Source organism: Zea mays, chromosome 5 (assembly GCF_902167145.1).
Source record: "Zea mays cultivar B73 chromosome 5, Zm-B73-REFERENCE-NAM-5.0, whole genome shotgun sequence".
NCBI lineage: Eukaryota > Viridiplantae > Streptophyta > Magnoliopsida > Poales > Poaceae > Zea > Zea mays.
The window spans coordinates 8,517,343-8,542,842 of NC_050100.1; the positions used below are offsets into that span (position 1 = coordinate 8,517,343).

The window sequence follows — 25,500 nt, forward strand, 5'->3', positions numbered from 1 at the left end:
AATGATAATGAATATAGACATACGTGCAAATTGCATCCATATGTTACTTAATGAATATACGACTAGTATAAAACGAGTTATATTTTATGACGGGGGGAGTATATGTTTGGTTTATGGACTAGAGGATATAGTAGGTGCAGGTTTATAACAACAGTAGCCCAATTTTTATGGAAAAATGGTGTATACTGATAATGACATACAAATAAGTTGTACAACTGTGTTTGGCAGTAAATATGAACAAATTAAGATGGTGTGATCATCGTCACAGTCAACCCATGCATCTACTGATGTAGTATAGAACAAATCTCAGTGGTGGTACTCATCAAGCATAAATGGACGTGTTTACGTATACAAATATACAATCCATCATTTACTATACATCATACAAAACTGATCCACACAAAATACACCGACCGTGGACGAATGTACAGAGGCGGGAAGGAACAGGAACGCGTTAGCTTCCGTTTTCACCAGAGCCAAGTCTATATATAGTTTCCTGCGCGAATGGTGAGCTTGTATACTCGAGTGAAAGGGAGAATGAGAATCAATCGATGGATTTCAGAGCAAGCCGGGGCGCGAGTGGAAGGGGAACTGGTGCATCACAACTACGGAAGCCTTCTCACCGTCCTTCTTCTTCCTCTCCTTACGGCCTCCTGCTACTGATGCCGCCGCCTGCTGCTCCTCCTCTCGTGGTGCCACCCGCTGCTGCTGCTGCTGCTTGGCTTCTGCTCCGCCTTCTGACGCCGATTGCTTCCGGCCTGCTGCAACAGGCGACACCGCGGCGACGGCGACACCGCCGAAGCATCCTCCCAGTCCCCACACCATGATGGATCGACCGCACGTACGAGCTTCTCCTCAGCCGATCACCTCCTGATGACTGACCTGGCCTGCTAGCTATTTGCCCCGATGATGATCTTGCACTTTTGCTGCTGAGCGTGGTAGCCTGCCAGCATGCATTTATATAGGTTAGGAGGTGGTTGCTGTGTGACGACTGACGAGTTCCTTCCGTGCTTTTGTTGCTGGGCTGGGAGGAGCTAGGTCCAAGGAGGACTGGAGGAGGCTTCGTCCAAGAAGGCCGGGTATCTGTTTGTGTTTGACGTGCACGTGCTTATCCTTCTCCAGCGACTCCTCACGCTGCCTTGGCTGTCAAGGCTCCGTTCCATTTGACTTGGTTGGTCGACAAGCTTCTCGGCGTCCAGTCAATCCAACATGTGCGAGTGGAGGACACAAGTGAGGAGGAACTTTCTTCTGGCCGTGACTGTATATATATATATATATATATATATATATATATATATATATATATATAAAGATAGAGAGAGACGAAAACAGCGCAGTGGGCTGAAAATGACAAGTGATATCGGGTGGTGGGTTCGTCGGCCTGCGACGTGCTCCGTCAGATCACTGCAGCTACTTGGCGACTGATGCTGTTGATTTCTTGTGGTTTTCGAGTTTTAGCTTGGACCGCTACCCTTTCTTGTGGTCTCGAGCATAATTTATCGCCTTTTTGGTTGAATAGCTCAATATAATTACGACGCCATAACCGAAGGAACGGAAGACCTTGGTGCTGAAGGCATACACCAGGCCAGAATTCTACCTGGAAGCATGTATGCGTCAAGGGTTTGTCGCCGACTCCTTCAGCATGAAGAACCTACCCGGGTCAGCAACGCTCCACACAAACAGTACCAACTGAGCCAACAACTATAGTACTAGCAAATCTCCAGCGAATCCCCTGTCACACCCGGGTTTTAGGGGTCCAAAGCTCGGGCGCGAACATAATCACCAGGTGTGCTGAGACCAAGTCTCACACATATGATGAATCATGGCACATGATCGAATGTCACATCTGTACTATATAATCGGAGTTCTGTACAAAATAAATAAATAATTACATTATATGGAGACAACGGTCCAGCAACCCGAAGTTGACTGGGAGACGACGACCTAGACCTCTCACGAACTCGTCACAGCATCCTTCATGCGCCTCATCCTGTGGTACCTGTTCTTGACCTGTGGGGGGTGTGAGACAGCAAGAGTGAGCTCACATACGTTCATCGCTCAACAAGTTGTGGGGAATAATGTGCATGAACTCGCCAAAGGTGGGAGCTCATGTGAAGTGTAAGGCTTACCAAAGAGGATGGTTGAAGCTGAGCATTGCTTTTAAAGTTGGTCAAAATTTTATTAGCAATTACTAAGTATAAGTAAATACCAAACTCAGTTAAGTAGTAGAACAAAAGTAATAACATCACCTGCGATGCAATGCATATGACAAATTGAGTTTAAGTTCCATAATTTAATCATGTGAGTATCCGAGCTGCTCATGACCGTGAGCACGGCTAGTATTTCAGTTTTACACTCTGCAGAGGTTGCACATCTTTACCCACAAGTCATGTTACCCATCTGCCAAGGGATCGCGACTTCCCATACACCTCTACCGAGGAGGCGAGGCAGGGTAACACTACGAGGCCTTTACAAAGTTCCACTAGCTTCAGAAAACCCGCTACAGTTTATAGGAAGCTCCAATGCAGGAATCCCTTGCAGGACCGCCATCGCAGCAAAATCCTCCCGAGGGCCTCCCTACACTGACCACTCCCCTACTGCCCTTGCCCCTTTCGGGTAAGGTAGTCTTCCACTAGCTTTCCTAATTAATCGGTCAAGGGCGTCCCATTAAACCCTTGTGGTAGCACTGTTTTCCCGGGTGGTTCTCCATGTTCCAATTAACATAATGATCTTAACATGAACAATAAATAACAACTGATAACAAAAGTATAATCATGAGTAATGTATCTTCATACCCAAAACCACATAAAGCACTAGCAAGTACTACCCAAAAAGTTCAGTGGTAACAAGGTATAAAGATAATCAAACTAGGGTAACCTATTGGGTCCCATCAAAATTAACCTATGCAGATCATTATGATTAATTAGAACATGAGTGGGTAAAAAGAAGTGATCAAGGGCACAACTTGCCTGGGACTTGAGATTCCAGGTACCAGGATGATCTTCAGATGACACGTCCTCCCCGCTAAACGTAGCAATACAGACATACATGGTATAGGCAAAATTAACATCACACCAAACATAAGAACAACATACATAATAATAATCTACGCGTCGTTACGAGATCGTGGGTTCGAGAACCGCTAAATTCGGAACTACGGTTATTAAGTTATGAATTTCCAAAATTATTTAGTGCTTAGAATAGTTTAATCCAAATGAACAATTTTAATTCAAGTTTTGTGGCTAAACAAAGGTACTAGGTAATAAATAATACTTAAACAAAATTAATGCCACTGGAATGAATCAATTTGGAGCTAAATTCACCAAGTTAGGGCTTGTTCGGTTTTACCCCAATCCATATGGATTGAGGGGGATTGAAGGGGTTTCAATCTACAATAAGTCAAAATCCCCTCCAATCCGTATCAATCCCCTCCAATCCATATGGATTGAAAATAACCGAACAAGCCCTTATGAATTTCTTAAGTTTGGGACATTATTTTGCATTAAAAAGAATTTCTGTATTAAATTTAATAAATTTCTGAGTTACTTGGACTGCGGCCACTATTTAATAGAAATCCAGGGGGTTCTGCGCAAAAGACACCAAGACTCAGAACTCCCGCAGTTTGGACTGCGGGTTGTTTTCTGTAAATCCTAGGGGTTCTTTAGCAAGATTGACTCGGCTGAAGGGCTACGGGCGATTCTCGGCCGTTGGATCACCAGCCGAGGGCTCAGATTAGATCACTACATCAACCGAAGCGGTATGCATCGTCAGCCGCTGAATCCTATATCTACGGCTCGGATTTTATTACCCTAGATCCAATCCTGTCCGTTGAAACTAGATCAATGGACCAGATTGAATCAACGCGAAAGGGTACACGGGGACTAATCCCAGCCGTCCACCAACAAATTAACGGCTGATGGCCCTTCTTCCCCACCCGAACACCCAGCCGCGATGGCAGGCCCTCCCCGCGGTGGAGCTCACCCGCGAGCTGAAATTCCACCATCATCGGGCACTAAACCAAAATCAAACTGGTGCTACGCGATTAGGGGTGAATGCAGAACATCCAAGAAGGCGAATTACCTTCGGGGGTGAGGCAGGGACCCAGGCCCACGGCGCACCGCAGCTCCGTCGTGGATCTTGGACCCGACGAGAAATTGGACGCCGATGCTCCCTGGAATTCCCCTCGAAGGCTCACTGGTCGCAAGCGCTTGCCCCGGCGGACCTCGCAGACCCCACGACCGAGCAACGAGGGCGCACACTGTGAATTTGGATTGCGGCGGCTGTCCACGGTTGCAAGCTTCTCACCCACTTGCTGAACTCTACTACTCTGTCTATGCTAGGGCTATACGATGGCGGCGCCGAGGGGGTCGATTGAGGGACGAGGCATCGTCGGGTTATATACCCAGGCGAATTCGGTCAGCGGCCGTACCGCGGAGTTCGGCATGACCGCCCAAGCCGCGTCGTTCGGAGGTTGTTGATGACCCCGCGCGCTCGTTGGCTGACATCTTGGACCCACGCGACAGTGGACGGAAGAAAAGGATGAGCGCGAGACTGCGGCTGATGCATGGGCCCATAAAGACAGTGGCAGTGAGGGCGAGCGCGACCTGGAGTGGGTTGGCTGACGCGGAGGGCCCGCGTGTCAGTGGATCGCCCGGCGCGTGGGGGGGGGCTGAAATGGCTAGTTGGGCCAGAATGGTGTTGTTTGGCCCAATAGCACAGTTTTGTTTTATCCTTTTCTTTTCCATTTCTTTTTCTCCATTTTCAAATTCAATTTGAATTCAAGTTTCAAATCAAACTTAGGCCAAATTTATTTCCAAATCATATTGTGAAATTAAAATACAAGTTTTTAGAGATATACTTATATTATTTATATTTTTTATATCATTTCTCTTCTTCTCATTTTCAAAAACCCTAGGTTTAATTTAGGGCTTAATTCAACTTCTAGCAATTATTATCTTATTACCATTAACATTATTATTTTATTTAATGCACAAACATATAAACTCCAACATGATGCATTTTTTTGTCATTTGTTTGAATTAAACTCTAAATTTTTGTGTATGCTCTTTTTATGATGCAAATGAGGCACATCAAATAAGGAAAACACTATATATTCCTTGTACACAATTTTGAGTATTACAAATCCTACCCCCCTTAAAAATAATCTCGTCCTCGAGATTTGTAAGAAAAGAGTATAACCATGTTATCTCAAAACATATGCACAAACAAAATCTCAGCATAATGCATAATTTACTAGCAACACATGGGGTCAATTAGACCTTATTATTCCTAAAATAGCAAAATACTAACTACTAACTAAAGTAATATTTAGATCTTACAAATAGTAGTAACGTATATATATGTTTATGTAGCTTGGTGGAGCTGGTGGTTAGAAAAGCATGGGTGTATATATGTATGTCCACTTTATTATGTAGGATAGAAGATGCTTTTAAAGCATAGATAGGTTTGGGCAAGAAAGGATAGGGTAAGGAAATACTCCATCCAAGATTGTGGATCTTGATTCCTTCGAAGATCTGGCTTGAATCTTATCCTTCCTTGATTTGATGAAGTCGATCATCTTCAATCTTCGTTCTCGAAGTTGTTATCCGAATTTGGGACATGTAGTGAAGGCAGATTCTTAGGTAAACAAAATAGGTTAATAGGTGGTTATAAGTTAGATAAGGTTAAGCAGAGTCTATCTTGTTGTTTTGCTTCTAGATTGGTTGGATAAGTTATGTAACCTGTTATATCGGTCAAGTTTGGTGTTATCATCAAGGATAATGGGTATCGGTGTTACCATAACTAGGGACATAGTTGAGATAGGTGTGGGTACATGGGGTAGGTAGATTGAACCAAGTTTTTTTGCTTATAAGATAAATGGGTTGGGCATCCTATAATATAGGCTGGGTCGTGGTTTCATGAACGAGTTGGTTTAAGACACCAATTTTGGTTTAGTGCATGAGAGGAGAACAAGGTTTATAGGAGTAGGATCCAGTCTTATTTTACCAGTATTATCTAACATGTTTGTCCATTTGGTTAGATCTGATCAGATTAGATGGGATCAGAATTAAATTGATGTATTCAGATTAGGCTAGATAAGATCTACTAGATTTATTTTGGAGTAGATCATGTTTGTTACACTATTATGAGATAAGCAAAGTGGTGAGGATAAGTATGCTTATTAGAACAAGATGAGTCTCTAAGAACAAAATAGAATCTTTTGGTACTGGTTAGATCGATTGGGATAAGATGAGAATCCTTTCGAGAAGAGATGAGTCTAATAAAGTAAGAGAGTATCTTTTAAGATAGGATGGATCATTTTAAGATAAGAGAGAGTCTTTTAAGATAAGAGGGATCTCTATGAAATAGATACATTTTAATGGAGGATAATCTAAGTTGTTTAGTTATCTTATAAATTCTATTTCATTTATATTAATGCTTATACGTATATGTAGATGTAATTGTGGACATTCCTCCACAACTCATCACACTCAATCAAAGATCCAAATCAGGCAAGTATCATAAGAACAAACATTCAAGCATACAAATACCTATAAAAATAGTTTTGTTTTTGTTCCTAAGAGTAGGTCTCCTATTCCTAAAGTCACTTTAGGCACAGGATTTCAAAGTGTGAAATCCACATTTGTCTTTAGAATGAAAAGGTAAGAATAATCAGAGTAAAGCGGAAATAGATGAGAAAAGATTAAGAAAAGTTTAGAAAAGAATCAGAGTAGCAAGGGTAAGTAAGTATTGGTTGTCCAGTTCTATCTAGGTTTCGTCCTACAGTCAACATTCCTCTGATACCACTTCTGTCACACCCGGGTTTTAGGGGTCCAAAGCCCGGGCGCGAACATAATCACCAGGTGTGCTGGGACCAAGTCTCACACATATGATGAATCATGGCACAAGATCGAATGTCACATCTGTACTATATAATCGGAGTTCTGTACAAAATAAATAAATAATTACATTATATGGAGACAACGGTCCAGCAACCCGAAGTTGACCGGGAGACGACGACCTAGACCTCTCACGAACTCGTCACAGCATCCTTCATGCGCCTCATCCTGTGGTACCTGTTCTTGACCTGTGGGGGGGTGTGAGACAGCAAGAGTGAGCTCACATACGTTCATCGCTCAACAAGTTATGGGGAATAATGTGCATGAACTCGCCAAAGGTGGGAGCTCATGTGAAGTGTAAGGCTTACCAAAGAGGATGGTTGAAGCTGAGCATTGCTTTTAAAGTTGGTCAAAATTTTATTAGCAATTACTAAGTATAAGTAAATACCAAACCCAGTTAAGTAGTAGAACAAAAGTAATAACATCACCTGCGATGCAATGCATATGACAAATTGAGTTTAAGTTCCATAATTTAATCATGTGAGTGTCCGAGCTGCTCATGACCGTGAGCACGGCTAGTATACCAGTTTTACACTCTGCAGAGGTTGCGCATCTTTACCCACAAGTCATGTTACCCATCTGCCAAGGGATCGCGACTTCCCATACACCTCTACCGAGGAGGCGAGGCAGGGTAACACTACGAGGCCTTTACAAAGTTCCACTAGCTTCAGAAAACCCGCTACAGTTTATAGGAAGCTCCAATGCAGGAATCCCTTGCAGGACCGCCATCGCAGCAAAATCCTCCCGAGGGCCTCCCTACACTGACCACTCCCCTACTGCCCTTGCCCCTTTCGGGTAAGGTAGTCTTCCACTAGCTTTCCTAATTAATCGGCCAAGGGCGTCCCATTAAACCCTTGTGGTAGCACTGTTTTCCCGGGTGGTTCTCCATGTTCCAATTAACATAATGATCTTAACATGAACAATAAATAACAACTGATAACAAAAGTATAATCATGAGTAATGTATCTACATACCCAAAACCACATAAAGCACTAGCAAGTACTACCCAAAAAGTTCAGTGGTAACAAGGTATAAAGATAATCAAACTAGGGTAACCTATTGGGTCCCATCAAAATTAACCTATGCAGATCATTATGATTAATTAGAACATGAGTGGGTAAAAAGAAGTGATCAAGGGCACAACTTGCCTGGGACTTGAGATTCCAGGTACCAGGATGATCTTCAGATGACACGTCCTCCCCGCTAAACGTAGCAATACAGACATACATGGTATAGGCAAAATTAACATCACACCAAACATAAGAACAAGATACATAATAATAATCTACGCGTCGTTACGAGATCGTGGGTTCGAGAACCGCTAAATTCGGAACTACGGTTATTAAGTTATGAATTTCCAAAATTATTTAGTGCTTAGAATAGTTTAATCCAATTGAACAATTTTAATTCAAGTTTTGTGGCTAAACAAAGGTACTAGGTAATAAATAATACTTAAACAAAATTAATGCCACTGGAATGAATCAATTTGGAGCTAAATTCACCAAGTTATGAATTTCTTAAGTTTGGGACATTATTTTGCATTAAAAAGAATTTCTGTATTAAATTTAATAAATTTCTGAGTTACTTGGACTGCGACCACTATTTAATAGAAACCCAGGGGGTTCTGCGTAAAAGACACCAAGACTCAGAACTCCCGTAGTGTGGACTGCGGGTTGTTTTCTGTAAATCCTAGGGGTTCTTTAGCAAGATTGACTCGGCTGAAGGGCTATGGGCGATTCTCGACCGTTGGATCACCAGCCGAGGGCTCAGATTAGATCACTACATCAACCGAAGCGGTATGCATCGTCAGCCGCTGAATCCTATATCTACGGCTCGGATTTTATTACCCTAGATCCAATCCTGTCCGTTGAAACTAGATCAATGGACCAGATTGAATCAACGCGAAAGGGTACACGGGGACTAATCCCAGCCGTCCACCAACAAATTAACGGCCGATGGCCCTTCTTCCCCACCCGAACACCCAGCCGCGATGGCAGGCCCTCCCCGCGGTGGAGCTCACCCGCGAGCTGAAATTCCACCATCATCGGGCACTAAACCAAAATCAAACTGGTGCTACGCGATTAGGGGTGAATGCAGAACATCCAGGAAGGCGAATTACCTTCGGGGGTGAGGCAGGGACCCAGGCCCACGGCGCACCGCAGCTCCGCCGTGGATCTTGGACCCGACGAGAAATTGGACGCCGATGCTCCCTGGAATTCCCCTCGAAGGCTCACTGGTCGCAAGCGTTTGCCCCGGTGGACCTCGCAGACCCCACGACCGAGCAACGAGGGCGCACACTGTGAATTTGGATTGCGGCGGCTGTCCACGGCTGCAAGCTTCTCACCCACTCGCTGAACTCCACTACTCTGTCTATGCTAGGGCTATACGATGGCGGCGCCGAGGGGGTCGATTGAGGGACGAGGCATCGTCGGGTTATATACCCAGGTGAATTCGGTCAGCGGCCGTACCGCGGAGTTCGGCATGACCGCCCAAGCCGCGTCGTTCGGAGGTTGTTGATGACCCCGCGCGCTCGCTGGCTGACATCTTGGACCCACGCGACAGTGGACGGAAGAAAAGGACGAGCGCGAGACTGTGGCTGATGCGTGGGCCCATAAAGACAGTGGCAGTGAGGGCGAGCGCGACCTGGAGTGGGTTGGCTGACGCGGAGGGCCCGCGTGTCAGTGGATCGTCCGGCGCGTGGGGGGGGGGGGGCTGAAATGGCTAGTTGGGCCAGAATGGTGTTGTTTGGCCCAATAGCACAGTTTTGTTTTATCCTTTTCTTTTCCATTTCTTTTTCTCCATTTTCAAATTCAATTTGAATTCAAGTTTCAAATCAAACTTAGGCCAAATTTATTTCCAAATCATATTGTGAAATTAAAATACAAGTTTTTAGAGATATACTTATATTATTTATATTTTTTTTATATCATTTCTCTTCTTCTCATTTTCAAAAAACCTAGGTTTAATTTAGGGCTTAATTCAACTTCTAGCAATTATTATCTTATTACCATTAACATTATTATTTTATTTAATGCACAAACATATAAACTCCAACATGATGCATTTTTTTGTTATTTGTTTGAATTAAACTCTAAATTTTTGTGTATGCTCTTTTTATGATGCAAATGAGGCACATCAAATAAGGAAAACACTATATATTCCTCGTACACAACAATTTTGAGTATTACATCCCCGTATCCCGAGTGGCTCATATCGGACTTGCTGTTGCTGGCAGCCTCTCTGGTGCTGCTCCTGCAGCAGGAAACAAGACGGCCTCGCCGCCTCCAAAAGGCGGAGAACCGACTGTGAACCGGCAATCAGCTAAAGTTCAGGAAGAGGTTGCCCAGGTTGTGTGCGCTCGGAAGACGGGAGACGATGTCGGGGATGTGGCAGAAGTGGAGGTGGAGAGGAAGAGACCTGGGGGCTGTTTGGTTTGCTGACTAAAGGGCCACAACGTGCCTAACTTTTCTGTCTAAGCTTAGTTCTCCAATTCGAGCGCCTAAAGTTAGGCAGATTGTGGCGCCTTAGGCAGGAAACTAAACAGACCCCTGGTGCATCACTTCCCCTTCCATTCCCGCCGGGGAATGCTGTGACTTCAGCCGGCTCGCCTGCTTTGCATCATCAGCTCCATTTCTTCTGTCTTGTTGGAAGACGAGAGAAGTTTAGCATGAAGGCACAGATTGCTGTGTAAACTGGCATGCGGCTAGCCCTTGATCACTTTAGAGGCGATGCTCTGTTTTCCCAAGGCTGTTGTGTGCTTGGTCTTCAATATCTGCCCTCTTTAGTTTTCCTTGTTAGCTGAATGTGGTGTTCTGAATTTCTGGTCTCCTTTTTATCTTTGTAATAGGAGGCGGGAAGTGAACTATGATGAGTCGCGAACACACATTCCATCATCCAAATTTTAATGGTTAATATCAGATGTGAAAATCCAAGAGGTTATCCATTCCTAGGATCGAGGATAAAAGTTTTATTCCAAGGCATAGCAAAATGGCTCAAAATGCTATTCGTGAGCAGTACTGTGGCGAAGGTAACAAAAGGTATCATGTACCACATGAAAATATAGTTCAAAGAAAGGATGATACAGCAGAAGATGACAAATAAAAAAACAGGACGCATAAAGGGAATCGCAATCCCAACAAACCATCTTCACAAGGCATGATAACTGCCCTCGCTTTCCAGATGGTGAATCTATTAGAGTTGGTGCCCTGCCAATAAGATGAAAGTACAGTAAGCCCTTTGTGAAATACCAATACCATTTGACAAAAGTTTATCATGGGAAGTACATATAAAGAATGCTTACTTGGTTTTCTAACAGCTCGATGCTCATTTGATTAAATTCAGACCAGTACCTGACCTGGGATAAGAAAACAATGCACAGAAGACAACTTGACGGTAGCCTGACAAGCAAGGGGATGCTAACAGCTCGACCACCCCAAATTAAGTATACCAGTATACAATTTGGGGAGTGTTATTCAAATCTGAGTCTGACTCCAGATTTTCATCCATGCTATGTGCCCTAAACTCTATGAAGTTGCACACACAACTCTGAATAGTGCATTCAAATGGACAGAACTGAATTCTAGTAAACGACACCAATCTGTGCATAGCTACCGCATATTTGGGTTTCTCTCTTTAATTTTTGCTAGTTTTGCATTTATGAGCTTATCTAATATGGGGGGCTCAAGAGGGATTGGGTCAAGACATCTCTCATGGGCAGCATTGTTCACCTGCAGAGATATAAAGGAACACATAGGTGAAGTTTTGACTGGTCTCAGGCAAACCGGTGACAGGTCGAAATGTATAGTAGCAGTATCTGACCTCTTTGAGTAAAAAGCTAATGGCTGCTTCATCATCCACAAATTCCTTAAGAGAGGTCTTGAGAAATTCCATATCCAGCTGAATCTGCTGAAATCCACTTCTGTTGAAAGTCTGAAGACGGACAAATTCTTGCAAGCTTTTCAGGCAGAGCTTGAGGACAGTAGAAATAACAGATTCCTGAAATTTACCCAAAATACAAGGAATTACAGTCAAAAGTGGCCAAGTGATGTTCCTGTAGATGGAAGAAAAATGTAAAACTATAGCGTATCTGCCCAAATAGTATCAGAAAATTCAATTGATAAGCTGTTCTATGACCTCAATCAGACAATGCATTCTATAAACTAAAACTATGATGCAGTTGGTGACGGGGACTTTATTAAGTTGCATGTACCGACCAGTTCAACCAAAAAACTTAGACTGATGAAGAGAGGTGGACAGTTCACTTAGAAATCCAACACTTCACCTCAAGTTCAGAAACCCCTCAAGTGGAGGCTATCTCAGGCCTCAGACATAGAATAGGAGCGAGAAACAATTATTTTATTCAATTATGCTAGTCAGGATTCAAACTCAAGACATCTACCTCTGATATTATAGGAGCGAGCAACAATTATTTTATTTAATTGTGCTAGCCAGGACTCAAACTCACTCTAGCTCTGACCAATTCAATCCAAAAGCTTAAGTTGAGGAAACACAAGTAATTCACTTATACTCCAACATAGGACTTTATGAGAATCTATGTGGGATTTGCAGTAACATAACAAGTGTTACGAGAGCCCAAAAGGTCAAAACACGACACAACTGATTCTGATATTTGGATAAATAAGGAGGTTTTTTTTGCCTATTTATTTTGAAAAACTTGGGATATAAACTAGATGGGCATTCAAGCTTATTGGTATGTCCGTTGACTTCAAAGGGGTTCAGATGGTTAACAGGGAGAATCATAGAAGAACGGACTCAAAAAATATCATGCCATTCCAACTGGGACAAGCTTGTATGACTGCGATGTTAAATACAAGTTTTTAGAATACTACTTAAAATGTTGACAGAAATATTTTGCCAGGATCAGCAAATCTCACAGCATGGTGCAGTATATTCCCACAACCTAATGAAACTCCATTTTAGTCAAGTGAAAAAGGAAATGAAGAATGAGATAATAAATACTGCATGATGCAAAAAATGATCAGGTTATACAAGTCTACAGTAGTCCCATTGAATATGTGGTCCTTTAGCAAATCTCCTGGATAACATTATAGCATAACTATAAGTTTGTTATATTCATCTTGTCAGTCACAAGGGCACAAGTAAATAAAAATATTCCTCTCGGCTGTTCGTAAAAAACTGATTTCTTGAGCAAGTATGTGATGCACTTGAGAGAATTATGACAACAGCAAAACTATCAACACATTATGAATTACTGTTTTCACTTAAAACAAACAGAACGTGTATTCAAATGTTTGAACGTCTGTTATAACCCATATAAGTACAAGATCACCATTGTAACTACTGATGTGGTATTATATCCCTTGTCTAAATATCTAACGAACCAGAAGATTAATGAAATCAAAAGCTGATAACTTTTTACTTCTAAAAGGACAAGGGGGATAGTTAGTTCTGGGAGATTACCTGTGTGTATTCAACTTTGGTGAATATTTCCATTTTTTGCTCAAATAACTTTGCCAGGTGATTTTCTAAAAACTGACTTCTAGCACGATGTGTGTTTGATCGGTTCAACATGTCTTCTCGCATTGGATTGCTTCTGGAGGAAGTCGTGCTACCAGTGCTATCTGAATGCCGATGTCGCCGAACCATACCAGGTAAGATCTGCTTGACTTCAGATACCAGACCATTGATCTAAAATAAAAATGATAATTGTTTACTCTGAGAAAACTTTAAAACCGGAATTTCCAGCAAGAACTCATTTTCTGAAAGCAGACTCAAATACCTAAATTGGAGTGCATGTTCCATTATGAATTTGTAGTCATATTGGCATAAGAAGTACACATAATGCAATAGGAAAAGGAACTGGACAAACCTCTAGGAGAAGTAGATCAACAAACATGTTCACTTCCCTAGGTTCCTTGTGCTGTTTTAGTTGAACATATAAAAAAAGGAAATGAAGATTTGAGCAACAAAACAAGAAAAAGTGATATCACTGGATACTCTGTTGAATACGAAGGCTAACCTTAATCCAAACTGGTGTTGTAAATCGCTTGTTAAGAAGTTTGGAGATCTTCTGGGTCTTCATATTTATGTACTGCTCCAAGGAACACAATATTCAGTTACTGACACTGCCAGAACAACTTCTAAAAAATGCACAAAGGATTAAGCTATTTCAGATTATAATAGTAGAGTTTCTGAGTATGTTTCTGATTATGCTCCCATGACATGGGAGCTTGACCGACATGTAAAGTGCAACTTGGCTGCTTAGAGACTGAAATTGGTTGCTTTTGGAAACAAAATTCTAGAGAAAGTAATGGCGTGGCACTATGGATACTACGTTTCCATGACACAAGATATCATGCATGTACTAGCATTGCTTACGGAGTCAAATGTTGTTAGAGTCAAGGGCCTATTGGGCCTTAGCCCATTAGGGTTAATTAGTCGCTTGCTTAGGGGCCAAGTAAGACCTCTCTATATAATGAGGAGATGTATCAATCTATGATCAAGCAAGAGATTAGAAGGAAATCTCTTCTCTCTTGCCGGCCATAGGCAAAGCCCTACAGCCGGCCTCCCTAGCGCCCCTAACTCTAGCCGTTGTCTCTAACCAGCGCAGCCCCCACCCTGTGAACAGTACCCATGGGTATTGTAGCGCTGCAGGTACTGTAGCGCTACAGCCACCGTAACAATCTTGTATCAGAGCTGCCAGGTTCCGACGACGTGCCGCCAGCATCAACACCACCCACCACCTCCACCGTCGCCACATCTACTGATGCGACAGCTGCCGCCAATGGTCCAATCTCCCAGGCGGACTTCATGGCATTCCAGCAGCTGTTGGTGCAGCAGTTCGCCCCCTCACCGGCATTTCCAGCAGGACACCGCCACCAGCTTCTGCCACCACCAGTGTTGCTGCTTTCCCCTATGGCATGCTGGGCTATGGTGGCATAGCCCCCCTTCCCACCACCATCGCACCATCCACTACCACCACCATCGTTCCCTTCCCATCTGCCACAACACCCCTTCAATCGCCGATCTCCACCTTGGTGCCAGCGGCGTCAACCATGCTCGTATCCATCCACAAAATTGCCTCCCACACTCCCCATCCCCGATCCCGTCGTTCACTGCCCCCATGCCAGTGCCGCCACAGCAGCACTGTGATGGTGTCTTCTACGGGGGCGTGGATGGCATCCGGGAATCGACGGCGCAGCTACAGGCGGCGGCACGCTGCCTCCTAGCGTGCCGGCAAGGACAGTGCCCATCTTCAAGCGGTGACGCCCAGTCGTCCCAGCAACCTTGCAACAGCTCGCGGAGAGGAAGGCAATTGCGAGGGCAAGTGCCTACAAGGTGTTTGCATCGGCGCAGCTGCAGGCTGCGACGTGTGGCCTCCTAGTACGGCGGCGGCTGCGGGAGGTGCGTCGGCATATGCTCGAGGCAGCCTTGGTGGCGGTCGACCTCGGCACACGGGGGCGCGACCTCGTCCTATCGGACAGCCATCAGCAATCGCACTGGCCTGTTGTCTCCAAGCGCAAGCATGGTGCCTGTCCCGCAGGCGACGAACTCTAACTCTACGACAACGGCGGTACGGAAGGCGCTCCCCTCCTTGTCATCGACGAGGGCACACTGCCTAGTGCCACCACATTCCGCTACCGGCCGCCATGGGGGCACCTCCGCTGGTCATTGGTGCGACCCATTCCAGGTGGCCATCCACGTGCTCCCCTTTCGTCCAGATGGCGTCCATGGGATCCAGGTGGCTACACATGTGCAGGACCAATGCGCGGAGGGTGTCCATCTTATCTTAAGGGGTCAAAAAATAAAGAGTCGTGGTCTAATTCAGGTTCGGAATAATAAAATAAGCCGAGATGTAAAAGGCTTATTTTTAGGTGTTAGGTTTGTGTCTAGCGGGGTCATCGTTAGGTTGCAGCTCGAGGACGAGTTGCATGTCTAGGTGGGGTGTAATGTTAGAAGAGTCAAGGGCCTATTGGGCCTTAGCCCATTAGGATTAATTAGCCGCTTGCTTAGGGGCCAAGTAAGACCTCTATACAATGAGAGGAGATGTATCAATCTATGATCAAGCAAGAGATTAGAAAGAAATCCCTTCTCTCTTGCCGGCCGTAGGCAAAGCCCTACGGCCGGCCTCCCCAGCGACCCTAACCCAAGTCATCGCCTCTAACCCGCGTAGCCCCCACCCTGTGAACAGTACCCGCGGGTACTGTAGCGCCACGGGTATTGTGGCACTACAGCCACCCAAAAAAAAATTGTATCCTCAATGCAATAGATTTATGATTCTCAAAAAACTGAGAACTAAATAGCGCACATGTAGTCACATAGCACTTTTTCCCTATTACAAGAGTGCACCTGACTTCTTTTTAACAAGGAGACCCAAAATTTCAAGAGAAACTATTACTCTGGAAGCCTTCTTTTCTATCTTTATGTAGTTATTTAATTCCATACAGCAATTGATGACAAACAAAGAAAATAAACCACCATATTTGATAGTGAGATAAAACCTCTACATAAAAGCATAAAAGCAAGTAATAATGAACAATAATAAAATGAAAAGGAACAGAAGATAAAGAACGCTTCCTACATGGTGCAAGAATTTCTCTCCAGATGATCGATATAGCCGACATATTTCTCCAGGCACAAAAGGTGGTCCATATTCGTAGCTATGTGCACCACCTCCAAAAAAAGAAGCTAACTCCTAAAAAAGTAACAGAAGCCAGAATTGTTTCATTATGAAGTTTAACATTGGACAGTGGCCAAGCGTTTGGCAACTACGCAACGTACCTCTGTAACTTTAGGGACTGTTGTTTGTTCAATGTAAACACAGAGTTGTGCAAGCATAAGTACCAAGACTGTTGGGGTCTTATCAGTTTGCATAGAATCCATAGTTGGCTCTTGTAAATTTGTTTTGCTTCTCCCAGAAAGCACATGAAAATGTCCATCAAGTTTCTGGAAAAACTCTTGAAAACCTTCTTGTACCCAATCAATAATCAAATCCCTCAGCTTAACAAGCAACTCTATATTGCCATCTACCAGATGATGAAATTCCTGGAAGCAACATAGCCAGAAACAGAACACTAAAACAGAGCATGAGAAATTCATGAATTTTGATGCGTATAACATATATGTTGCCTGACAACATGACAAAATGGATGAGTGTTCAGAAGTTCTGAAGCTTCCAAGTATGTACCTGCAGGAGATCTATGCATCCTTGGGATACTTTGATTTTGCTTGTCTCCATAGCAGTTTGCAGCTGTGACTCTTCCAACTTCTCATTTGATGTTGAATGTGTCCTAACCAGTGCCTCTGCTCACCCATGTACAACAGATGTGAATTTTTCTACTCAAGACAATTTTCTACCTTTATACTTGTACCAACACATCTGAACTTCAATCCCGGATGAAGTCAGTTCTGGAGAGAAAAATGCAGAGTAAACTATGGTGGGAGGTGGGGAGACCTGATATTTCACTTTGAAGATGGAGAAATGCAGTTGCTATGTGTTGCTTAACAATGTCTCGAGTAGTCTGCCAGTAGAAAAAAATGGCACGCACAAATTTAGTATCAAGAAATATGGAGTGAACATCAAATATATCAAAAGCAGCAATTAGCAAATTACAGAAGGGTGTTTTTAAGGATATTTAATTTCTCCCTGAATAAGAAAATATAAGAGGGAAGAAAATAAACCTTCAGTGTGTCCAAAAGAACCTTATCATATAACCTATACAGTAACACTATACAGCCAAAGTATGCTGACAAAGAATTATCATGTAGTACAAAACAGTTTTTGCTAATTTCTAAATCAATGTATAGGTTCTCAGGCAGAGAGAAACTGAGTCTACTGAGTGGGTGCTGCTACATGTTACATATGAAAATAAACATAATTGATAATACTAGAAAAAATAACCCGATCAATAAATACTAGTAACTGATTTTAGAATACTATCTCCAAGATAATAGATCTAACCAGTGATAATTATACTCCCATAATATGTCCCAACACTAACAATTGACGTGATATAATTCTGAGAACGGGTGGCTACCAGTTATTTATCACTTCATTATAAAAGGAATGGTTTTAATTAGGATATCAAATAGTGACAAACCTAAATCTAGACATCAATTGGACTTGTCCACTCCTATGCTAGGAGTCACTGTCTTAATGAACAAGACACCATTATTTGCCATATTATCTGATGCCTCCAGGAGCATTTATACCTAACCCTGAACCATATGTCCTCTACAGTTAGTGGAAGCAAATAGCAATACTCAGCACGGAGTACTGTGGTGTAAGCCAAATTTCCATAGTAACAAACTACCAGGAAGAATGAACAGGAGTTACAGGACAACAACTAAAGAAGTATATTGTGCAGATTTAACCAAATGATTGCTACTTGATTCTAGGCAGAATATAAAAGTTGAGTGAAGAGGGGAAAAAAAGTGTAACATCAAATCTGATAGTAACCTCCAAAGAAAAAGCTGGTAGCGCAGCCTCTGAAATAACCTCATCGATGATGGTTGCATCCTCCCATAAGGATCCTGTGATCGCCAAAGAATAGAGTATTAAATTGAAACAGTTCAATAATCTTACAATGTTATCAAATTCTTAATCGAGACCATTGTTGGCATTGCAGAAGCAGCACTTCAAGTCATAACAACAAAATCTCAGTAGACTACTAGAATTAGTAAGCTTCAATGTCAATACAATACAGCATAGTGAAGCAACAGCTAACTGGTCCTAAAGGTCAAAATACCACTGAATGAATGCCAAGGATGTTAAAATTAAGGAGGCTTTCCTACATAGGGACGTCTTTTGACATATGAATTCAAATTCCAATGGTCACTGGCCAATAGAGGTTTACACTATTGTTCTAAGCATATTCTGTACATAAAATTGCAATGGTGTTATAGCATAGAATATAGAAAAGTTACTTACGTAGCATTGCCAGTAGATCTGTTGATGGAATTCTTTTCTTCAGATTCTCTCTGACTGTCTCATATCGGCTTCATCAAAAGAAAAAGACAAGTGTGTATGTGATCAATCTAGTAGAAATGTAAGATAAAACAACAAAGCAAGCATAGGCCATATGGAGAAGATACATGTGTCAGTTTATCACTTTATATCATACATGGAACCGTGTATTGGAGTAATTATCTACTATCCCCATTGCACAATAAGAAATATGTAACAGCTCATAAGTAGAATGGTAGGAAGAAGGTAAAGAAAAAGAAAAGATAATATTCTCCATGGTTTTTTCACTCATTTCTCTCAGCATCTGAAAATATAGGACATGCACCAGGTTGTTCATACACTCAAGGCTCCTTTCATTCTAAGGCAGCTGCAGCTTGAAAGACAGCCTTCAACAGGACACCCAGGAGCTCACACACACAAGAACACACACGAACAAAGTGGATTTGGTGTCTGGAAATGACTTAGCCTTTTCTGATTTTCTCTTCTACTTATAGACAACCGTGACCAACAAATCGGGCTGTGATAGCCTCCTATTAATGCAGAATATTGCACACTTATTCAGCCTTTGCTCCTACTACATGCTGAAATTAAACTAAAGTTAAGGCTATGAACCTAGACACAGCATTATTTCCAAAACAGCTGCATCATCAGCCTCAGCCCAAATATTAGCAGGAACGGAGGTAGACCAGGGGGGAGTGACCCCTAGTCCCTGCCCCATGCCTCCACAATACATCACTCCCGAACAGTGCAAATGGAAGAAGCAAGATCAATTTTGACATCCACCCACGAGATGCTTTGATCTTCTCAAGAATTTAGAATTTGAAATTTAACAAAGTGAAAAAATGATCATCTGAAGTTCTATCTACAAAGCTTTATGAACACACGTCAACTCGGAGGCTTTATCTTTCAGGATTAGAATGTTAATGTTATTAAAATAAGAAGGCATGTCATGTATCTTCAATTCTTCATTTCAGTAATCTCGGTTCATATTCTGGGAGCTAAAACAGAAAAGATTTGGCAGGCTCTAGTTAATGGACCAAGGACAGCCGACTGTTTGATGGCACAGTTATATAAGGACTGAACTAAACTTACTTTAAGAACAAAGCTTGTGCAAGTTCAATGAGACGCCTTTCTGAATCAGGAAATATTATTAAATAAGCACGAAATGTCTTTGAGATGTCACCAATTGAAGCCTAACAAAAAAATAGCACGAGATATTAGATGATTAATCAATACAGTAGGGCAAATGCATAAATGGGCATTACAACTAGGGTGCATGTTACAGCATGAGCAACATCACATTACACTGTGTGCAGACTTAGTCGTAATACAGCCCACAAAAACAGTGCTGATCCCAAACTGTGCAACTACCATACAATACTAAATGGAAACGGCTCAGTTGTAATATTCTAGTATATACACATGCTCACATGTGTAGTCTCATTCTGGAAATTCAAGAGACATTCTTCCAGCTTCTCAAGTAGATTCGATTTTAAGTTGTCCACCTGTTGACACATGAAAAAAATAAGATGGACATTTACAGGAAAAAGACAAACATGCAAGTCGTACATTGCAACACAGAGGAGCTCTGAGCCTCTGACATAGCCTCATCGACATGCACATTAACATAACTGGCAGTGATAAAATACATACTGGAAACTTCAATTGTTTAAGGAGAACTACAGCTTCTGCTCTTGCTTCAATAGGTTCAGAATCTGAGTATAACTTTGTCTGTAAATTTACGGGCAGCAAACAGTATTAAAAATCTACACAATTAGAATAATGCAATTATGTAATGAACGATAAGTAGTACATGACATTTGGACGAATAATCATGTCATCTTCTGTACAAATCTGAGTCAAAATGTGCACAGTTACCTGAAGGTGTTGTATAACTACATCCATTGCCTCCTCAGAAGCCTTTTTACAGTCTCGAAAGGATGTATCTCCATAGGCCTATAATACAGAAGAATGTACATGAAAGAGCATGGTAAAAGTGTAAAAGGTATTGCAGGGCATGGTTATCATGGCGTCGTGTAGGCGACGGTGACGCCTAGTCGTCGCCTAGGCGTCCAGTCGGCCGGGACTGGACGCCATGGTAAGTTAGGCGGGCACCTGGGCAGGTCAGGCATCACCGTGGCACCTAGGCGTCCGCCAGGCGACGCCATAACTTCACCACGCTAACCTGGCCCATCTCTTATCCCTAATTCTCCTTTTCTCAAATCAAATAGTGCCTACACTCCCCCCTCCAGTCACCACCTCTCCCCTACCCGCCCGATCGCCCCTCCCTCCCCTCCAGCCACCAACCAGCAGCCACCCCTCCCATCCAACCGCCAGCCAGTGGCCATCCCTCCCCTACAGAAGCTGCCACTCTGCCAGCCACCAGCCCCTCCCCTCTAGCCGCCGGCCAAGCGGCCGGGCATCCCTCCTCTCCGCCAGTAGCCGCCAGCCCCTCCCATCCAGCCGCCAGCCCCTCCCATCCAGCCGCCAGCCCCTCCCAACCAACCGCCAGGCCATCCGCCCACCCTTCCAGCCACGGGCCTCCCCTCCCCTTTGTACGCTCACCACTCTGCTCAGGACTCGGCAGGACGCAAGGAGGAGGACTAAGGAGGATGGGAAGAAGAGGACTGATCGACTGAGGACTGATGGTTCTGGCATGTGGAACTGGAATAGAGTGCCATATCAAAACTAGTTGGACGCCTAATGTCGCCTAGGCGCCTAGATGTCCAGGCGCACCAGAGGCGACTCATGTCGCCAGGGCACCGTGATAACCATGTTGCAGGGTGTTTCTAAGATGAAGAATTTCACTTAAGCTCAAATTACCTCAAAAATAGGTTTTGCTCCAGTAAAAAACCTGACAGCATCTGCATATGCTTCTGTCTTGATGCATTTGTTAAGACGAGTTGGAAGGTCATATATGAACTGCAAAAGAAGTTGATTGAAACTAACATTTTATCAAAAGTTTTCTTTTTTCTGCACCTACATTTAGTTAGTTAGTTAGTTATTAGAATTCACTGGCAGTAGAAATACTCTGGAGAGATTAAAAAAAGGTAAACAGAGTAAACTATTGACCAAGCAGTCTCAAGCAAACATCTTCATGGCATGTCTCGATGTGACCAGAAACAAAAAATCATGGAAGTCAGTGAAAAAACGTGCATGTTTCTAACTTTTTATATATTTCATGCAATATAAAGTTTAGTGGTCCAAATACACAACAGGAGATTCATATATCTCAAGTGAGATAAACTGCACAAGCACAACTTGGCCAGGTTATTTTCCTTGCTTCACAGAAAATACTTAAGTCAAAATTGCTCCACTTAATTACATTGGATTTGCAGCACTGCATTCCCTATGCAACACCAAAACTTCATGTTAAACTAAACATGTAGATCAGTAGAGCTTCAGCCTCTCACAAGTCACAACACATGGCTGTGACAACGACAATGACACATATATATACCACTTAGGCTACTCCCAATGCATAGTATCATGTTGTTATATCCAAGACTGCCATGCCGTACAAAGATCACCAAATTCATGTGTAGATACAATCCCTCCAATGTATAATGCCATAACTTTGCTTCTTAGAAGTTAAAAATTAATTGATTGATGTTTGCTGTTATGTTGTGTTTATGAGAGTAGGCCCAAGCTGTTGGGTTGGTGCCAAAGTATTGGATTTCATGTTAGACATTGTTTCTCTACTATTTGATTCCACATCAAAAAAATCCTATGTCTATGCATGATGCCACCCATTGGGAGTAGCCTTAGGTTTAACCATATTATTATTGCTTCTTGATAGCAATGACTGAGCAGTGTAAATCATTAGTTCTAATAATATTAATAATGTAAGCAGGAGAGTATACTTGAACTTTCCGGAGCAGATTGCGTGTGCGATGTAATTTCTCAATGTTTTCCCTTTTGTCAAAAAGAGATGTATTCACTGTGTCGCTTCTTGATTGCACTGATGTTATCTGGAAAAGGCAAACAAATATTGGTTCAACCATGTAAAAATGAGTTGACCATACACCAACGAAATAATGCATACCTTTGTAAGGAGCTGCTCCATATTTGCCTCCATTCCAACAATGTTAGTCTTCATCCTGTGAAAAAAATCAAAGATACATAGCAATACATGTTACAACTATAGAAAATAATAGCATTAGTACATCGAACTCATTAACAGAAGGAGAAGTCTGAACTATCAGTAAGGAAATAGCATCACCTTTTTATAGTGTCAGTTGCACTAATAAACTTGTTATAATTCTCATACACTAGCATCTGTAAATCTGTGTCTAGGTTCTTGATCTCAGTAGCCATCTTCACATGCCTTTGTAGAAGACCTTCCAGATTGGATTGTTGCACCTGAAAACCAGTAAACCACGTAAGTAGTGAGCATCCTACTCTTAGGTATCAGGACTAACAAACTAAACATGGTATTATGGCATACTAATTTACGCTTTCAACAAACGATATTACACTAGCAATAGCATATTAGAGGTATGTAGTTTGGGCCCAAAAAATCTAGCAAATTTTTCAGTAAAAGCCTCTCTTTAAATGTCTGAAATTCTGGGAAGCCTATAGTCCTTTGATCACATCGAATACATTGTTTTAACCAAACCTTAGTCAAGTCAGCGGTAATTAGGAAAAAAAAATTGAACAAAGTTCCAGCTAGCCAATCATTTAACAAGGTTAGTTGAAAGCACAAACCAAAAATATCCCAGGTCCATACAGAAAAAGGGTCAAACCCATTTCAACTTTCTTATAAAACCATTTGCAGCAATCCAAGTATGGAACAGTGTGAATAACTCAAGCCATTCAAGTGAAAATGGCAAGCCACGCAACAAATATATGCATAAAAGGTCATTTGAGTGGTAGGTCATGCTAAATTTCATATTATCTGAATGCCAGTAAGCTACGTAACAGAAAAGTGACAATATAAAAAGGTAATACCAGTGTTAATTATGTAGCATAAGCAAACTATATGAGTAAACTGAAACTGAAACTATAAAAAGGTAATGCTACTGTAACAAGTAGTCTAACTCTAACTACATAAGTAGCATGGCAATAAATTTAATCTTTCTGATAAATATCAGTCATGTGTCAAGATCTCAAACTCCAAGGATACTTATGCAGCATGGGAATGCTCCTAGTTAAAATAATTTTTTGAACACAGTCTAGTTAAAATAAATTTGATTGAGGACTTAGTTAAAAAAATAGACTTGCATGGAAAATTCAACAGTGTAGTGATGCAGCAAGCTAGCTATGTAAAAACTGATAGAATTATGTAGCTCTCTGCTTCAGATATCGTCTCTTGAGGGTTCTATTTCCTGAGCACAATAAAATTTATAATCACGATATACTGGAACAAATTTCATCAAAACTCAACTCCGTGATCTACACACATCAGAAATTTTAGCAGCATATACACAAATTTCAGAACTGGCTGTGTTTAAATACATAAGTTACATTTATAATCACAAGATACAGGAACAAATTTCATCAAAACTCAACTTCATGAGTTACGCACATCAGAAATTTTAGCAGCATATACACAAATTCCACAACCGACTGTGTTTGAATACATAAATAAGTAAACAGCATCATAGGATATGACAATTTGGCTCGGTTGATCTCGACACAAATGTGGTGTGCACTAATCAGATCAATTCCAGAAAGAGTCTAATAAATTCAGGGATTAGTCCAGACCAACTATACTATCCGACCGAGAAGCAGGGAGCTGGATCTGAGAGACCAGGAAGATGGAGGAAGTGGGGATCAGACACAAGCACGAACCAGGACATTCATGTAGATGTCGGGATCGAAGGAGGTGGAGTTGATTGAGTCGAGGGGCGATGCGGGCGCGGCGGTAGGGGACGGGCGCGCCAGGAACGCGGGGGCCGCGGCACCCCCGGCGGCCGCGGACGGGTCGGTGTTGTAGAAGCTAGCAAGGAGGTCGCGCGTGCGCCGCGCCTTCTCGTCCATTGCCGCCGGTGCGGCGCCACCGGCTGTCGCCATATCGGTGGGGCGTCGCGGTGGGTCTCGCAGTCGAGGCGCCGGAGAGACCAGAGAGGCTGTGGGAGTGGAGATGGAGAATGCCAAGGGGTGTTTTGGAAAGTTTCCTTTCCAAGCGTAAAGAGAGGTTAAGAGCATCTCAAGCTACGTCTAAATTTCACTATCTAAATTATCATTTATAGAGTTATTTACACTTTCTATCTTTTCAATTGTTGGAGGCCTTCGTCTTCCGAAGGTCCTCAAAAACATAATTTAACAACGTTTCTAGAGTATAATACATGAACAGGTATCTTCGGACTCGGATCAGAACCACAACATGAAGAAGTACAAAGGTTGGCGCAGAGCTGAAGCTATGCGCAGGGGACCTTCGGCGTGATATCAGAAAGGGGAACCGACTTAAAAGGGAAAAGACTATTCAGACCTCGATGGATTACTATACGGTCATTAGCAAATGTAAAGGGCATAAGTGTAATTTTACATGGGCTGCGTCCCGTGTCTATAAATAGATGAACAGTGTCCCGTACTGTTCACGCTGACTTGTCATTTTGCCTTTGCGTCACGCTTGTACTTTTACCTTCTTTCAAACCGAAGGTACATTTGTAATTTAACATCATTTCTATTTTTTCATGATAATAAAATAGA

The 25,500-nt window shown here is 42.6% G+C and overlaps 1 protein-coding gene across 1 annotated transcript; it reads right to left on the minus strand.

Moving 5' to 3' along the window:
• Positions 1-10,971: 10,971 nt before the first annotated feature.
• Positions 10,972-24,927, minus strand: LOC541772 (uncharacterized). The gene is made up of 21 exons (NM_001348117.1): positions 24,640-24,927; positions 23,069-23,208; positions 22,892-22,946; positions 22,710-22,817; positions 21,670-21,768; positions 20,725-20,802; positions 20,500-20,577; positions 20,277-20,351; positions 19,939-20,039; positions 18,811-18,878; positions 18,340-18,413; positions 17,335-17,401; positions 17,068-17,183; positions 16,662-16,925; positions 16,462-16,575; positions 13,900-13,971; positions 13,750-13,800; positions 13,341-13,568; positions 11,718-11,894; positions 11,200-11,626; positions 10,972-11,104 (listed from the first exon to the last, which is right to left on the minus strand). The coding sequence occupies exons 1-20, from the start codon at positions 24,859-24,861 to the stop codon at positions 11,507-11,509; spliced, it is 2,307 nt and encodes a 768-aa protein (NP_001335046.1). The 5' UTR covers positions 24,862-24,927; the 3' UTR covers positions 10,972-11,104; positions 11,200-11,506.
• Positions 24,928-25,500: the final 573 nt, after the last annotated feature.

Excerpts from the sequence above, each read along its gene's own strand:
- LOC541772 (NM_001348117.1), bottom strand. The coding sequence starts at position 24,861 with ATGGCGACAGCCGGTGGCGCCGCACCGGCGGCAATGGACGAGAAGGCG. Across the intron at positions 23,209-24,639 it reads ACATCTACATGAATGTCCTG|GTGCAACAATCCAATCTGGA; the intron begins GTTCGTGCTTGT and ends ACTGGTTTTCAG. Across the intron at positions 11,895-13,340 it reads CCAAAGTTGAATACACACAG|GAATCTGTTATTTCTACTGT; the intron begins GTAATCTCCCAG and ends GGTAAATTTCAG.